The 18,853-nt window shown below is 34.8% G+C and overlaps 1 protein-coding gene across 1 annotated transcript; it reads right to left on the bottom strand.

The window, feature by feature from the left end:
* Positions 1-994: 994 nt before the first annotated feature.
* On the bottom strand, positions 995-13,543 carry LOC117110752 (cyclin-dependent kinase 7-like). Its single transcript, XM_033253548.1, is given in 9 exon segments — positions 995-2,396; positions 4,651-4,792; positions 5,057-5,206; positions 5,517-5,703; positions 6,743-6,941; positions 8,949-9,072; positions 10,079-10,180; positions 10,809-10,868; positions 13,445-13,543. Coding segments are annotated over 9 exon segments (1,074 nt in total). The 5' UTR covers positions 13,517-13,543; the 3' UTR covers positions 995-2,358.
* Positions 13,544-18,853: the final 5,310 nt, after the last annotated feature.

An 18,853-nucleotide genomic window follows, 5' to 3' on the forward strand; every position in this document is an offset into this window, starting at 1 on the left:
CCATCAACATAGACATGATTCACGGCTGTTAAATCGACGGAAATTTAAGTGGTTAATAATTCTGTAAATTAACTTGGCATGAGATTCAAACTACATGATGGATTTTTATAGATGTCAACCATTTCATCATCACATGATTTAAGTTGTGATCCAGCAGTGGTTCCAAAAATTTGCTGACAGGGTGTCCAACAGGGGGTCCGAGCCAAGGGGTCTACTAGAGCCTCAGTCAGAGTCCCGGAATAAAAACCTCCGGTAGGGTTCCCACAGAGTGTTATTATGGCTTAGTCATGGTCCAACTTTTTTTATTCCACAATATTAGGGATTGACAACCAAAATAAAGTTATATGGACAGCAAAATTATTTTTTTATCCGACGACTTTGGCGTAGCGTCGGACATCAATGTATAAAATGGCCACCACTGTTGTAATCTACAGTCCTAATTTATTATTATTGCAAGATGACCAAATATAGTTGAAAAATTTATCTAAATGACATACAGTATCCGTCTGACTTGAAGCCTGTTTTATATCTTAATTGAGAAGATATTTTCTTCTGGGTTCGTTTGTACAGTTTTAGAAAAGGGAAGTTTGTCATTAGCTCCATTCCGTTGTTTGCTGGAAGACAGAGTGATGGTGTTGGTTTCTTCGCTTGTAGCAGAATTTTTTTCTTTTGCTTCTACTTTATTCATGTAGTTAGTAGCCTTAGTTCTCAGCCACCAGACCATAGGATATGACAAAGTTGAAAAAAAATTATTTTATTGTGAAAATTGTCTGATTTCCCAGACAAAATTGGTCATGATATTTCTTTTCCGAAGTTTCCCCAACTGACAATAGGCCTAATGAGTGTGTTCCCGTTGAATCTTTCTCCGCTGAGGATAAATGCATTCCCATTGTTGTAAAGTTTACACTGATGGGAATTTTCTAAAGTTAGGGAATATTAACTACAGTGTGTCTTGTATTAATTCTTATTTTAAAAACAAGATGCACAAGAGGGCTTTTGTTGGTATGATTTATTTATATTACATAAAAAATGAATTCCTGTAAAAAAAAAATCCTAATTTATTGACAACATTATATGCAGCATAAATAGCACCCTCATTCTAGATGAAACCATAAAAAAATAATAAAAGAAATGTTTCCATATGCCACTTGTCTATCATTTCCCCCATTTTGTCTAGTAGTAGACTCTCTGACCACTATTATATGGCCTAATGTTTTTTTTTGGCTATTTAAATAATATTTAGTAATGCTCTTCTTTCATCAGCCCGTTTGAAGAAACACTAATTTCTTTTTCCCATCTCGCTAATTTTACTCTTTTCATCTTCTACTAGCATCACATCTCAAAACATTTTTCTTGATAGATTTTATGTTTTCCCACTGATTACTATTACAGGGTAGATGTAGATTTATTGATTATAATGAACAGAGTTAAAGTCAAGGACAAAGAGTTCAGAGAAATGCAATATCCGATATGAATTAACAGTCATGGGACTATACTTGTAGCATGCTTCATCTCCAAAATCACGTCGAAAGTGAAATGTGGCAAGCCATGTTCCACTATTACGCTGGAGCAGTTTTTTTTTTTAATTGTGGCATGTGGCATGTACCCTCTCTGACATCACGTGGCAGTTTTGGGTGCTTCTTTCATTTGGCATGATATGTTCCAACTACCAATGCTGCTTTCACAATGCTGCAAGTATTATTTCTACTGTAATGCTGCGGCGGATCTTTAAAATGTAGCATATGGCATGTTCAACAACCAGTTGCAATGCTGCCTTAAAATATGGTACAACATGATTTTCCAACTCCCATGCTACACACTAAACTGTGATCAAAATATAGCATGTGGCGATTTCAAATATGATTCTGTAATGGCACCTTTAAATATGGCAATCGCGCAAAATCAAATATCATATTCTTTTCCAACTCGACTTCCTAAATGCACTTGTTGTGTTCCACAATTAATGATGATCAAATTTGTTATTGATGATTCAAAACGTTGAATTTGTTAACAATGATCTAAAATGTTAAACATCGAACGGCAAACTCTCCAACTGCTGTAGCCAACACCCTTTAATACCATTATTGTTAATGGAAGATTTCTTTCTAAAGAAATGTCATTAGCATGATGGCTGACCACATGTGACTCATGCAATATTCAGGCAAAGATTACATCCCATTCAATTAATTCCATATTTGCTAACTGTATTCATCCTCATTGATAGTACATTTAGTGTATTCCTCAAACTTTGCATGGGAACACCACCTGGTCAGATGGTCATTTCACCTGAATAACATTACAGGTAGATCCAACATCCTGACCTATGAAATATTTTAACTAACCTTTGACAGGTCACTTTCAGAAGACCAGCTTCTTGACTAGATTCCCAGACGAACCTTAAAACAAGGATAAAGAAGAATATTAATACCAACAAATTAAGTTTAACAGTACACACACAGTTATATTATAACAATAACAATAATATAAGATAATATAATTATGATCATGCACACCCCAGAAAGACTAAAAGATATAAAATATTTTATTCTTTATTTGAACATAATGTAAATAACATTTTTATTCGAATAAACGTCCCCCTCAAATAAACACCCCCTCTAGAGTTATATTATAACAATAACAATAATATAAGATAATATAATTATGATCATGCACACCCCAGAAAGACTAAAAGATATAAAATATTTTATTCTTTATTTGAACATAATGTAAATAACATTTTTATTCGAATAAACGTCCCCCTCAAATAAACACCCCCTCTAGAGCCTCATTTGGAATAAACACCCTTCACTCCCTAAATGACTGTAAACAAATCTAATGGAAGCAAAATCATTCTCAACACATTCTATAAATCTTTTGAGTATACAAATCCATTTACACAAAAAAAAAAAAAAACATGAACGTCTCCCTTGAATAAATTCCCTCTCAAAAACCTTTTTGAACAATAGAGGCTTGGGACGTTTATTCAAATAAATAGAGTATAAATGTTTGTTTTTTTTAAAGTATTAATTATCATTACAAAAGGAGAAAATAATCAACTGCTTTAATTTAAAAAGCATAACTGGGCCAGCAAAAAAACAGTAGCTTGATACTAAACAGGTTCTTATGTATAAATAGCAAATAAAATATTTTATTAAAAGGTCACCTTTTTTTTTACCATTCTAGACATTTCAAGAGCCACGCTTTTTTGTTTCACAAGGTGCTGAAATCTACCAATTTCCTCAAGTGTAAATCCAATTATTTTGTAACGGAGAGTCGCAGGTAATAACCTTTGGACCTAGTGGCAATAACCTGCATCGCTAAGAACGCACTCAAAGGTGTTTATTCACCGTATCGCAACTTAATCTCTTTACAGTGGCCTCATTTCCTATTAAACATATTTTTCCCCTTTAACTAACCTATCACTGGACAAAATATTAACAAGCTTTTTATTTCTTCTCTGAAGTACTTAAGAGATACTGATAAGAAGTCCCATATCAAATAATACTCGACATGGGGTAATTTTTTTTCTGTCGGATACAAAATTACGAAGCTGTGCTGAAATTACAAGTTATTACTGTAGTATTTATTCCAGTCCCTTGTGCATCGCGTAACCTGTTGAACGTACAGTGATGTAGCATGTATTTACAACAAGGGATTTGTTTTGGAAAATTATACAGCTTCCTTTGAAAGTAGGATTATATGAGGTATAATCAATATTTATTTTTATGGCAAAAGAGCTTCTTATTTGCCATTTCATTTTAATGAATCATTATTGTTTTTCAGAATACTTTAATGGCATTTAATCTCTGATTATTGAGAATATTTGCAAGTGATTTGGCAAGCTTGACTATCACTTCCCTGTTTCATTTTTTCTTATATAACATTATTAGCATTATACCTGATTGTAACCAACACAAAAAACCAAAGGTCTTTGTTTTTTTCTTGTGTTTTTTTAACCAAGGATCCAAAAATACTTGTTTACAGCATACATGTGTTTACCACCAGTGGAGGTGCAACTCCTTACCATAGTTACAGGTACTACTAGCAAATGTTTGAATGGCTACTTTAAGTCTTTAATTAAATAATAAAATTGATAAGACTTTAGTCTTGCGGTTACAATTGTCATGCAGACAAGCCAAACCAGTCACTCCTTGCAAATTGTGTTTTGGAGATAATGGCCAAAAACATGTTGGAATGTCAACATTTTTAAAATCTATTTATTGCACTAAGCTTTATATATCTATACATCAAGCTATGATGTTATTTTCCCCATCTTTAATGATTTGATGATGGTTTGATTTGACAAATATCAGAAAACATAAACTTTGAAGAATAATTTCTCAAATAGTGTTTTCAAACTCTTGTAACTTCATAATGAAACATCAGATTTAAATGATTCTTTTACCATTTTATGACTGTCCTTTTACTGATTAATCCTGTATTAATAAATAAAAATCACTGTTATGCGAGGAGTTTAACCAAAATGCATGGGGTAAGTGATGGTTGGCAATGAACAAAACAGAATCAGGCCTAGTCATATAGTATACATTTAATAATGTCTGACCCACTGACCCTAGTGTCCAAATGCCACTTCATGGGCAACTCTACATTATTTTAAGGGTCCTTCTTTTAAAAATGTAAATGCATTACCTGCTTCATCTATGATTTTTCTTTTAAGTGATGCTCTTCTGGTTTCTTCCTCCTTAATGACTGCTATTGGCTGGCCAGGCCTAGGCAGCCTATTGCCGGGTGTTGGGCCAGGTTCATTGCTGAAGAACGCCATTTGTAAGGCCTTTAAAATGAAAAAAATACACACAAAATTCAATGGTATTTAATGAGAACACCTCATCACATCATGACCATATATAGGCACATCATGACCATATATGGACATACAACAGTTTTTGTTAAATAAAATTTCATGCTCTTTACAGAGCTTTAATAGGCAGAAGTGTACATTTTTGTGGAGGTGCATCTGTACTTCTATATGTGTGGAGGTTTCAACAACAGTGTACTTAACACTAACAGGACTTATTTTAATATACAAGTGTCTTACCTCAGCGGCAGTGCATCTTTGTGTTGGGTCAAGCTTAAGTAACTGATGAAGTAAGTCTAGTAGATCATCATCAGCTGCTGTGAATATATCTTTCAGCAGAGTGCCTGGAAATGATTTGAATGTGATGAAGTCCGGCAATAATGACATCCCCTAGAAAAAAAAACAAAGACAAGAATCATAAGGAAGGTGTCACTTTTCAGGATGTTTATTTTTTTTTACAAGGTATAGCAGGATGAGTAAGAATGAGTCTTGTCTCAAAATGCACTTCACATCGAAATTATAATTGACATGATATATCTTTGACATGAAGAAACCTACACACTAGTGATAAATGAAGATGATAAAAACAGACATGATTCCAATAAGCTGTAACATAATATACAAAGTATAATTTATTGAACACAAGCTTTTGGTTTTTCGCATGCAGTTAATCGTGTTAAAGTTCACTATGTTGACTTACAGGCCAATCTTCTTCAGTCGGAGTACCTAGAGCTTCAAATATTTTGCTAAGTTGATCAATGTCTGTTTCCCCTGCTAGGAAGGGCACTCTTAAAAGAAGCTCAGCTAAGATACAACCAGCGGACCAGATGTCGACACCAGTGCCGTATATCCTGGCACCAAACAAAAGCTCTGGGCACCGGTACCATCTATTGAAGTAAATTTAATAGAAACATCAACAATATTAATACTATTGTACGAGGGCCTCTTTGTGCCTTTCAAATAACTTAAAAGATTAAAAAACGTTGTATGCCCATATATAGTCATTATGTGCCTATATATGGCCATGATGTGATGTCATCATGACCATATTTAAGCATGTCACATGTTTTTGTTAAATAAAATTTTATAGTCTGGACAGGGCTATAGGCACTAATATCCATTGTCTCTCCTGTCTTCAGTGGTACGTAGCAGGTTCAAATGTCAGTGCATGTGGATTACTAGGGGCAAAATTATGGAATACTCACCAGGGAGATGAGCATCTGTTCCCCAGGTGTTGATTCAATGACTGGTGACTGGGGCTTTTTGGCATAATGTGCTATATAAAAATCTGTCCAGTCAAATTTTATTTGATAATAAACTATTGTATGCCCATATACTGTATAGTCATGATGTGCCAATAAATTGTCATGATGTGATATCATTAAGACCATATTTGGGCATGACACATGTTTTTGTCAAATAAAATTTGATTGTCTGGACAGGTCTTAACATAGTATCATTAATATTATATACCAACAAAAAATGTTTACTGTATTACAACTATATTGACTTTGTATGGTACATTATGTTTCTAACAACTTGATTAATCAAGTTTCATTCAGATCAACTGATCGGTTTTTGAAATATCCGGTGTAGACTGTTTGACCTTAAATCAATTTAATTGGTCCTCACATGCACACCCCAAAACAGATTGACACTAAATATTAGGAGGCACATCCTTGATATATAGCCTATGCCTCGGCAAAGCACGGAAAAATTCTAAGCATGGGAAGTGAACAAAGTGACGGCCAGCAAAAAACAGTGCAAAAAGATAGGGAAAATATATGCAAGAAAAAAAAGAAAAAAAAAATCAGAACTGAACACAAAAAATGGCTTTTCCCAGTACTGCTGGGAAAAGCCAATAATAATAATAATAATAATGAAAATTCATATATATTTTTAAGGGCCAACATAAAAAACACCAACCTGGTAACAACCTGATGTGTATAAATTCGATTTGGACTACCAAAAAATTTTGCAAGTCCAAAATCTGCTAACTTGAGCACCCCAGCATCATTTACTAGTAAATTATTTGGTTTCATGTCCTGAAAAATGAATAATAGGAAATATGTAAATTAGGACAAAATAAAATTTTCGATTTTATCATACTCATAAGAGTTGGCACCTCAGTTAGTGAATTAAACCTAAATTGAACGTGGAGTACAAATTCTACACTATATAAATTTTATGAGAAAAAAGAAATTGAATTTAAGTGGATACGTATAACAATGAAATTATAGTATGAACATGAAGTGGATTCGAAATAATCCTATAACTGAACAAAAACAGAAATTGTAATTACTGTATCTATAGCATCAAAATTAAGGAGAAATGAATAGTAGGCCGTCTTAAAAACTACTAGGCAGAAGACAATTGAAAAGGAGAGGGATAAAGCAAGGTTGAAGTCATGGAACAAAGCCATCAAAAAAAAATATTCTTAGTCACAAAGAGAATAGGTATTAAGGTTAGATACTTGGAAATAGCACACTATATGTCTGTCTCCACCCAATGTATCAGACATACCTCAAATATGAATTCAATTTTAAAGATTATTAAGTACTTCAAATTTTATTTCTGAATCATGTTAGGAAATAAATCAGTCATAACACAAGTTTCTAAATAAACTATTAAAACCAGACTATTAAACTTTCACTGTCAGTCTGTGGATTGTTCGATCATTTTCTTGATAATTTGCAGTATTTTTCTGAGATATCTCATCAAAAGATGTGTATAAGAGACAGGCACTAAGCTTTATATATCTATACATCAAGCTATGATGTTATTTTCCCCATCTTTAATGATTTGATGATGGTTTGATTTGACAAATATCAGAAAACATAAACTTTGAAGAATAATTTCTCAAATAGTGTTTTCAAACTCTTGTAACTTCATAATGAAACATCAGATTTAAATGATTCTTTTACCATTTTATGACTGTCCTTTTACTGATTAATCCTGTATTAATAAATAAAAATCACTGTTATGCGAGGAGTTTAACCAAAATGCATGGGGTAAGTGATGGTTGGCAATGAACAAAACAGAATCAGGCCTAGTCATATAGTATACATTTAATAATGTCTGACCCACTGACCCTAGTGTCCAAATGCCACTTCATGGGCAACTCTACATTATTTTAAGGGTCCTTCTTTTAAAAATGTAAATGCATTACCTGCTTCATCTATGATTTTTCTTTTAAGTGATGCTCTTCTGGTTTCTTCCTCCTTAATGACTGCTATTGGCTGGCCAGGCCTAGGCCTGTCTCTTATACACATCTAGATGTGTATAAGAGACAGGTTCCACTATTACGCTGGAGCAGTTTTTTTTTTTAATTGTGGCATGTGGCATGTACCCTCTCTGACATCACGTGGCAGTTTTGGGTGCTTCTTTCATTTGGCATGATATGTTCCAACTACCAATGCTGCTTTCACAATGCTGCAAGTATTATTTCTACTGTAATGCTGCGGCGGATCTTTAAAATGTAGCATATGGCATGTTCAACAACCAGTTGCAATGCTGTAGAAATCAATATTGCAAAAGAGATAAATATTCTATAAGATTGTTGTTATTCATTGTTATTCATGAAAATAAGTGATCTACTTAATGTAAAACACACCTCATTTTTAATTACATCTTTAAAATTCACCAGTTTTAATTTTGTTTTTTAATAATTTTTGTATATGCTTTGTGTTATACTTCTGTAAATATTGTAAATATGGATGGGTGAGATTTTCTTCTCAGTATTCCTAATAATGATCAAATAGATCCAAAAGTTGAATTTCAAAATGTCTGTCTCTTTTTGGAGTTACTGTCTTTTTTGTCCTTAAAACTAATTAGTGAATCCTCTGGTTTTATATAAATATTCATTATCACTTATTATACTTCACCACAAATATTCTTTATGAGGAATTACATATATAATGTACTGTCTGATTTGAGTTAAAACAGAAACCAATAAAACTCAAAAATTGGGGGAAGCGAAAATTAAGAATGTGGAACGAAATTACAATTCCGAAGAAAAATTAATGGTCATTTTTTAATATTTCAACACACTCTGAGGAACTAATCTGCTGCTATGGGGGTGAGGGATTGTTTCTGAACCCTCCACCACACACCAAGCCTACACTCATGCCACTGAATATCACAACTACATGTTTGGAGCTGCTAAATTGTGTCCATTGCATTCTTACCTCTAAATCCATATCCATGAAGTCAAATACTAAGCTAATGTTTGACTTGTGTCCAAATACATCCAGTAGCTATTAGAAAATAGAAAAACATGAAATAATCATAAAATATATCAATATAACAAAATATTAATACCATAATATTATTAATTGTTGCAACTGAATCAAGCGCAAAGATATATAAACATATCACATAAATACAAAATTAGAATACAATGACTAGTAAATTGTAAATGACCCCGACACCAACCCCCACCTGGAATGGTTCTGTGAAACTTAATCCCAAGGTGGCATATGAGCACCAAAAGTTTATGACATCAACATGTTATGATCTGGGAATGACAGGGAGACAAACGACTATCACATGCCAGTTGCCTTAGGCCCGGAAAAATGTTGCTGGCTCGACGACCAATTTCAAAATGTCATTCCAATGGCGAGACAAACAGGATTAAAACTAAAATATTATTCACCTTAATTCAACCCACAGATTTATTATAAGACTAGAATGACAATTCCCAATTCATATGATTTTCCAAAATTTAATAAGCTGATTGGTAATCAGAAGGTCTCCATCCAATCACAATGGAGACATACTTTTTTCTCAAAAATATATTATCATCCAATATTTTAGTGGATCATAGTACATTTTGAAAATGGCTGTTCAACATGAGTAAGCAGAATTTACACAGTCAGATATGAGGTGACTGCATTAGCCAAAACCTGCATGTTATAAACTGAATAGAATGTTTGTTACATAAGATATAAAGTTTTACAACATACTTGAGAATTATTGTATTTAAAATGTACTGTCATAAAATACATTGTTGAACTGTTTCCATTAAGTAGTGTGAAAGGTGGTTGCACTTAACTATCAGAACAAAAAAGATTTTATAAATGTCTGAAAACCAAATTTTGGGGCCTTAAGTAGGCTAAATCAAAGTTTGTTTCATATTTTATTATGCATTTGCAAAGAATATTGCATGCTTTGGCTACCAGGTGCAATGTAAAATATATAATAAATCATTACTTCATGCAAATGTATGCATGATTTATGATTGAATACAGTAAACTTACTTACACCAATGATATTTTCATGATGGAGTTCTTGTAAAAGTTTAATTTCTCTTAATGCTGTCCTGTTCACTCCATCCTTTGCCTCTGTTCTATGACCCAGTTTAATCTGGAAAAATACTTCAAAGTCAATATTTTACTGCAAACCGTTATTAATAATATTGAATTTTAATGCACAATCCAAAATCATACATGCTTTGGGGCTACATATAGCCATCTCTGGGAGACCAGAACAATAAAGGGCATGTCAAATAGGCATATGAAAGCTAGAGGTAAGGAAATTAAAGTTATGGAAATTAGGTGTCTAAAAAATAAGGGTTACAGATGGTCAAGAAGTATGGGAAATAGAGACCAGGCTAGTATTAAACATTGGTTTTAAAGCACATTACATATGCAGGCTAAAATATGTGAGAGAAAATAAAGTAGCTGGATGTGTTTAACTAAAATGTATCAAATTACAAATATTTTGAGAGAATATATTATTATCTTTCAGGATTCAAACCCAAGACTTTGAAACCAAATTCAGGTACCCTAAACCTTTGGATTTCATATTGTTGACATTTATGAATCTGAATTAAATTATTAAAAAATTAACATAAAATGAAAAAAAGGAGTAAATTAATAAGCATTAACATTATACTGATAACTTATAATTCATAATAAAATATTAATAACATAATAATTATACCTAATGATTTTATTGATATTCATAATCCAAAAAATGAAAAATAACAAACCTTTTTAACAGCAACTATATTATCAGTTTCCACATCTTTGGCTTTGTATACTGTAGCAAACTGATGAAATGAAAATTGACAGAATCTTGAGTGATTACCAGTTTTATAGAGGCTCATTCCCATACAACTATTACTGTAAATGTTAACCACTCAGAAAAACATGATTTTCATTGCTGATTCTTCAGGTAATCGAACACTTTGCCATTCAAAAAGGATTTTTTTTATCGTTTATGGTGACAGTTACAGTAGGGGATGATATTTATGGGAGGGAGGGCACACCAGCCTAGACAGAAAAAGTGAAGGGACACAGTATGTATGACCAATGTTATTGATGATACACGAAGAACATTCTAACTTTAGTCTCCCGATACAATTGGAAATCGCCAGAATTTTTATGCAATCTCCTGGTCTCCCAAATTTTGTAAAATTTTCTTTGAATTTCAAAAACAGAAGAACACCAAAATATAAAAAACAGCTATTTATTAGTGGCTTTTTTAGAACCAATAATTAATTATTTCCATGTTTTTAAAATGCTATCAATCAGAAAGAGTGCATGCATGAAAAAAACATTAGACTTTCCACATTTCGGTGGGGCCCACTTTTCCAGCACACCTCAAGTCTCCCAAGTTTTGCATTCAAGGGGTTTGAACATCTGGAGAAAGGATATCATGCTTTTTCCATATGGTTAGCCCCCATACTGTAAAGTTTTTTAATTGTGTGAAAGATACCTAAAAAACCAACTCAAATTTGCAAGGAAAAGCGCTATGAAAATAGTTGCGTGGAATCGTAATTGCTGCATTAATGCACTGGTTATAACATATTAATATTTTGTTCTTTCCTACATGCATTCTTTAGTGTTGTGGTGGTAAGATACAGTATTTGGTGCTAATGCACTTTAGTACTGTAACACTTCTATCTTCAAAAATTGTCTTTTTACCTACTGTGTGCTCCTAACAATATCTTACGGTGTTTCTTCATTCAGATTCTGCTTAAGAACATCGGTTTTTAGCATTTTATTACTAAAAACCACTGCCTATGGCTCCATCCGTCATCTCCAATGGCGAATTGGCGATCGAGCCTAATGCTGTTGCCAAAATTAGTAAATCAAAATGAAGCTTCAGATATTCAGAACTTATTGTTGAGCGCAAGACTCCACTAAAACAGTATGACAATTTCGATGGCTCGTGAAAGAAGGGAAAAGGAAGGCAGCAGAACATGCATACTTTATAAAAGAATGTATAAATAAATATATGTAGGTCCTAAGTGCAATGACCTAAGTATAATAATGGCCATGATTGACAAATGATTGATTGAAATAATTTTTGGGTCTAAATATAATACAAGTATTATGCATTTTATGGTCTAAATGTAATAAAAGTTCTAAGTGTAATGATTTTTGTGCCTAAATGCAATAAAGGTCCTATGTGTAATAAGTTTTGGGTCTAAATGTAATAAAGGGTCAAAGTGTAATAATTATTGGGTCTAAATGTAATAAATGTCCTATGTGTAATAATTTTTGTGTCTAAATATAATAAAGGTTCTAAGAATTTTTGGGACTAAATGTAATAAAGGTCCTAAATGCAATGTCCTAAATGCAGTGTAATAATGGCCATGATTGACAAATGATTGATTGATTGTAATAATTTTTGGGTCTAAATGTAATACAATTCCTATGTGTAATAATTTTAGGGTCTAAATGTAATAAAGGTTCTAATTGTAATAAGTTTTGGATCTAAATGTAATAAAGGTCCTATGTGAAATCATTTTGGGTCTAAATGTAATAAAGGTGCTATGAGTGATAATTATTGTTTGCTCAAATGCGGTCATACTAATTACCGTCAACAGGGCCGCCAAGAGTGGCCACGAGCCCCGCGACATCTTCGCTGCCAGGGCCCATTAGTTGAGGGTCTGGGGCCGCCCAGGGCCTCGGGTGGGGGCGATGCCCCGACGAGGGGTCAGATTTCCCCGACGAAATAATAGCTGTTGTCCCTAAATGTATACATGTCATTATTAATATTGCGCTGTACCAGAACAACGATATAAACAATACAGATAAAAATACAAATAACAATTTATGAAAAATCTCTTTAACAAAATGAAAAAAAATCAAACCTGGCAACGAACAGAGCTGTCCTTAAAATTGGATAACAACCTGGCAATTAATTATTTATAAACAAACATCGCGAGTCGCTACCGTCATGAATTGCTGGGAAAGAACGTTGTTTTTAGTAATTAAAATGCGAAAAACTGGTGTAATTATTGAGAGAACTGGATGAAAAAGAATCGTAAGATATTGTTAGGAGCGCACAGTAGGTAAAAAGACAATTTTTGAAGATAGAAGTGTTACAGTACTAAAGTGCATTAGCGCCCAGTATTTGCTGAGTGAAAAAGGTCTACGCCTAGGGCCCAGCCTAGAGCCTAGTACTAGTAGCTAGGCTGAGCCTAGGCCTACTACTGTAGCTAGTAGTAGCGTAGGCCTAGCCTAGGCTAGGCCTAGGCCTAGTTGTTTTGGTGGCCAAATAAACATAGAGCTCAGGCTAGGCTGGATCTAGCCTAACTAGCACTGCAAAACATGTAAATTATAAGCTTATATACATTATGATACTTTCACTTTCCTACCCATGTCTTAAGTTTACCTGCCCTTCTCCAAGAAATTTAATTTTTTCATAGCGTTCTGAACGATCTGCTCTTGCCATGTAAGTCGCCATGTTTTTCAAAGAATAACTTTTAGAGGGCGCTGTACAGCAAAGATTGTCTATCGGGTAAAGACTCTTTCAGAGCACAGCCGCAACATTTTGATAAAACTTATTATCAAAGGGTATTACCTCCTTGCTCTGATACATGTCAGAAAAAACTATAGTCGTATTTCAGGGTTAGAGATTATTTCATACTGCAAGCCAAGGTTAGGTATTTTCCATAGGGTGATTGTAATTTCCCAGCACGGGTGATTGATATTTATAACACGGATGGGGGTTATTTTCCCACAGTAATTGTTGGTTATTTTCTTCAGAGATGGGAATTTCTATTTAGAGAGTAAGGAATTTATAAGATACAAGATACATTTATTGCCTTTTAAAAGAAGGTAAACTTGCAGTTGGTTTAGAAGAGCCTACACCATACTGCACCTTTTACAAAAGCATTTCATCAGGAATAAAATAATAATAATAATAATAATAATAATAATAATAATAATAATAATAATAGAAAAAGGCATACTATGTCAGTGGCGGCTCTAGGATATAACTTATGGGGGGGGGGGGGAGCTAAGATGTCCGTGTCTCCTCCCAAAACGAGATTTAAAAAAAAAACAAATTGTGACCGTCTAGATGGCCGGAAATAGCTGGGATGGAAAAACTAGGCCTATTTTTTTTTTTCGGTCCGACTGCCCGACGGTTTGTTTATTCATGTTACTTTTCCATTATTTTCTCGTTATAGTAGGCCTACACTCTTTCTTTCTTTCTGATTGGTTAATTAGGTCTACCTTACCTCCATGCCTCATTTAGCGTGGCTTATGTAATTAAAATGTACATAATTAGGCTTTCTGGTAACTTGTGTATATCTTTTTCTCTCTTTTTATTTTATATTTTATGATGCTTTAATAAAAGCGAAACTTAGAATAAAATGGCCTTTTTACTTTATTTTAGTGAACATTATTCCTTTTCATAGGCCTATCTCATTTCGTTATGTAAATCTAGTTAGGTTGTTGCATACATTTGTTATTTCTGCAAGCTGTGTATATATTGAGACTTCAATTCAATAAATAGGCTACATTAGTAATGCTTCATTATAAATTATAACATTCATTTAATGTTTGAATGAATAATTAAATACATTTAGTCCTAAAATTTATTTTAAAATCAGTATAATACGAATGTATCATTTTTAGTGAAAGGCGAAATACAATAAATAACGCAGTAAACTTGTGACACACTGTAGACCATTGAACGTTCATCGTTGTTTTAAAAGTAGGCCAGCAATTATGAATTCTGTGGTTTGTTGATCTCTGACAAAGACCCTAAAATATTCTCCGCTTCTAACTTCAGGACGTCGCATTCCATCTCAACCCTGCGTAACTGACATCGATGCCAATCCGCAGCTGATCTTGAACTCTCTAAATCTTCGTGAAGCATGTCCAGATTACTGGCAGCTATTATTATCTGCCTTCTAACGTCAGTTGCTTCCCTGAGATCCTGCAACGCGGCGCTGCGATCAGACTCGGCTGTTTCTATGAGGGACAAAGATCGCTGTAGAAGTTCACCAACTGGGTTTTCAGCAGCTCCAATCGTTTGTTCATGTTTATCGTCCTGCAGAGCATTTGGAAATTTTGTCGGCTTACGCTCCATCCAATCAGGGTCAAATCCAGTTGCGATTGGTAGCAACCCATCATCTTCATTGTCATTATTTTGGTCATAGATTGTGACAATCTTGTGAGAATTATTTCTAGGCAAAGCTCTTATCAACTCCTCTTGTCCAAAGTTCATCTCTTCTTCCATGGGTGCATATTCATTATTTTCTCTGGTAAGAGGTATCGGTATATCTTGAAGGGCATCATGAAGCAGATTTATCTGTTGCTCACTTGTTAAGCAGTTTTGTGACACATGCATGCCCTCGCCTGTCACTACCTCATTGTAGATTTTGTCATTACTTATATTACGTGAAGCGTTACTTCTATCATTGCTCAATGAAGGTGACGCGTTTTCGCTATCATTATTAAGAGACGGGGGTGCGGTTCCTACAAAGGTTGACGTGTTTGGCTTGTGATTTTCATGTCTTTTTTCTATAATCAAAACATCCTCGATGGATTCATCGGTTAATGACTTTATACTGTAATTTGAATTTGGCTCTGATGATGAAAATGATCGCGGTAAGTACGAAACGTTATATACACTTCTATTCATTGGGTCCGGCATGCAGTGGATTTCCAATACCGTATCACTTCTGGCACCCTGTTGGTGATGCCCCTCAAGAGACAGGGCTTCCGTCTGAGTCGATTCAGACACATCGATTTGAACATAAGTGGAATTTGATGGAATTGTGGCTTTGGCTTCTGAAATACTTCCTTTAGATTTAGTGAAATCGTATGACTTCGTTTCCTCACATTTAGGATGCACTGTGGCATACTTTTGTTCTGGATGAGGGTCGCAGACAAGAATTCGATCAGGATCTTCCACACTATTACCACCTGAATCCTCGGAATGATATATATTGAAGTTGCGATGATTGGTGACATCAATTGTATTTTTCTGCAGACATTCATCAGAAGAATGGATTGAAGTAATCAGTTTAACTTTCTTATTCTTCAAACAACTACTGTCTGACTCTAAAACAAAGAAATCACCAGTATCACTCAATTCTCTGCGCAGTAATAACTGGTCACTCTCGGGCAGATTATCATATAACTTACTTAGATTCTGATGATCAATTTCAGAGTCATTTCCATATAATCGACTATTTTCTGGGGTACCAGGGTGTCCAAAATTTTGTGGATTCATTTCCTTCTCAATTGTAGTCTTAACTCCAGACTCCTCTGCTGTAACATCAACTATATCAATATTTAGACCTTTGTCCTTTTTCTGACCAGCACATTGATGCTTTTCTGACGACAACACTTTGATAGATTTGTAAACATCGGTCGTTTCCGTGTCAGAATCAATTTCCTCTGTTGTGCTTTGTGGCTGACAAGAAATTATTTCATCCCATTGCAGATCGGAATAAGCTGTATTATTTTCATTTATTTGTTCGATCATTGGATTCACAAATGTTTGACGAATCCATAACGCGTTACCGATCGATTGTTGTTCAGTTTCATCGTCGGATAATTTTGATTTATCAGATACTTTTGGTACAACTGTTTCAATATCAAAACTTTTGATTAGCTTGTTGGTCTGAATAATCGGATTAACCTTTACATTTCTAGATTCTTTCTCAAGTGATAAACATGTTAAATATTCACAAACAGTTTCTGAAGTTTTATCAATATCTTGGGTTGCGCATGTATCAAAATAATGATTTAACTTTGTATTATCCTCTCGCTTTTGTAGGGAAATAGGCTTATTTGATTCATTGTCGAAGCAAACTTGATCATTTGCACCTGCAGGCATATCAGTAAAACGTATTTCTTCCTCTGAAAGACATTGAACTTGAAACAAATTGTTTGGATCACAAACTGCTGGACAGACGGGTATAAAAGCCGAGGTTGATTCGACCGAATCCGAGTCTGTAGGGTTTTGTGAGCAAACTTTATCGTTCATTGTATCGTCTTTGGAAGGTCTACCACCAAAATACCAGGATTCGTCAACAGAAAGAATTTCTGCCGGTAATGGCGGAGTCGGTGTCGTATCGCCAAGTATTTTATCATCATTAAAACTTTTTACCGGTTCATCGCTTGCGCATACGGGAATCATTCGATTGCATGAATCAAGCATTCCTGTCAAAGACATGGCGATGTCTTCAAGCCAACGGGCAGGAACGGCTGGTAGTGCAGATGCTGGAGGTGGTGTCACCGCATTTATGTTGACGTCAGGTTCTTCCTGCTTGATTACTGCCGAAGTAGTATGATCTTTATATTCCTCTGTTTTACATTGAAACGTCTGTTCCTTCTGTTTACTGATGGTCGAACGCAATTCTTCATTAATGTGGTTTTTGGCCACTCTAATGTCATCATTAGTAAATTTATCCGTTGAAGAAGTACAGGGCTGACAATGCGCTGCAATTGGCATTATGTATTCATGTACGCCTGACAATAAGTATTGCGTGAAGTGTAACGGCTGGTTCTGCGGCGAGGGCGTTGTTCCAGGCCCTCCGTCACAACTCGTGGGAGAGCTGTCATCTTGATCAATAGGAAGCTTGTCATCATCAACACCATAATATGCACGGTAATGACGTGTATCACCATCACGATGATCATCGGTTTGATACATTTCCTCATCTTTAATGCTATCTCTCGATTTAAAATACTGCATGCACGTATTCGACTCCTTACTACCACTGCTGGTCGCAAGTTTTACGTCCTCTGGAGTGTCGGGTACTGGTTCACCATGGGGCGTTGGTGTTAAAAGTTCGTCTTCAGTCTCCAATACGCACAACACATGGTGACGATCTTTGTCCGGTAGATCTGTGTCCGAGTACATAACAGGTGTTAACTCGTGTGACAACGATGAATTATCTTCAAGATCCGATGAGAACATTGCGTCATCGTATATTACATTATCCGGAAAACAATATTCTGACGGTTGTTGCGACATTTCAAATAAAGATTGATGGCTGGGTCCGTCATCTTGATTGTAGTTCAGTTCTGTTACAACTGCATCAATTACTTCACTAATGTCATTCCTAAAATGTGCAAACAAGACGTCATCAGATCAATTTAAAATCGTATAGTAGCAGAGACAATGATTATGTATTGTTTATTTAGTCTATTATTAATGTGAAGTTCATACCTACCCTGCTAAATGAAGATGATTTACGTATGCAATGAAATATGAATAATTCGAAAATATTCAGTAGGCCTAGCCTAGTTCATCATTAAACATAGGCCTACTAAAACTACCCTCTACCATACAAATCCTTAATGATACCAACGGCGGCGGAACGTTTTTGAAAGTGGGGTGGGGGTGCATTTCTTAAGGTGCAGTATGCGAGCGAAGCGAGCATCTAGGCTTGGGCCAGCCAGGCCATGCCTTCGGTCGGGGTGCAGGGGGCGAACCCCCCTTGAAGCACGGATATTTTACGAAGTTTGGTGAATTTTATAAGTTATTTTATAGGCATCAGGCGATTTTTTTTTCCTTCATGCTGGAGGGTGGGTTTCAAGGAAACTTACAGACGCGCGTATACAGACGTCAATTAACATTTGGTTGCTCAACTCAAAAAGGGAACCTGAAAATAATAGGTCAATTTATAAGACATAAATAAACAAGGTGTCTAAGCACCAAATAATAATAATAATGATAATAATAATAATAATGATTAACCACGTCAGAAAATCGTCCTCCTTCCTACTAGGCTAAATTGGTTTTATGGCATTGACAATGAGGTATGAAAAAGGC

This window comes from Anneissia japonica, unplaced genomic scaffold (assembly GCF_011630105.1).
Source record: "Anneissia japonica isolate Jap-2015-1 unplaced genomic scaffold, ASM1163010v1 scaffold2756_len2360902_cov194, whole genome shotgun sequence".
NCBI classification, from domain to species: Eukaryota; Metazoa; Echinodermata; class Crinoidea; order Comatulida; family Comatulidae; genus Anneissia; species Anneissia japonica.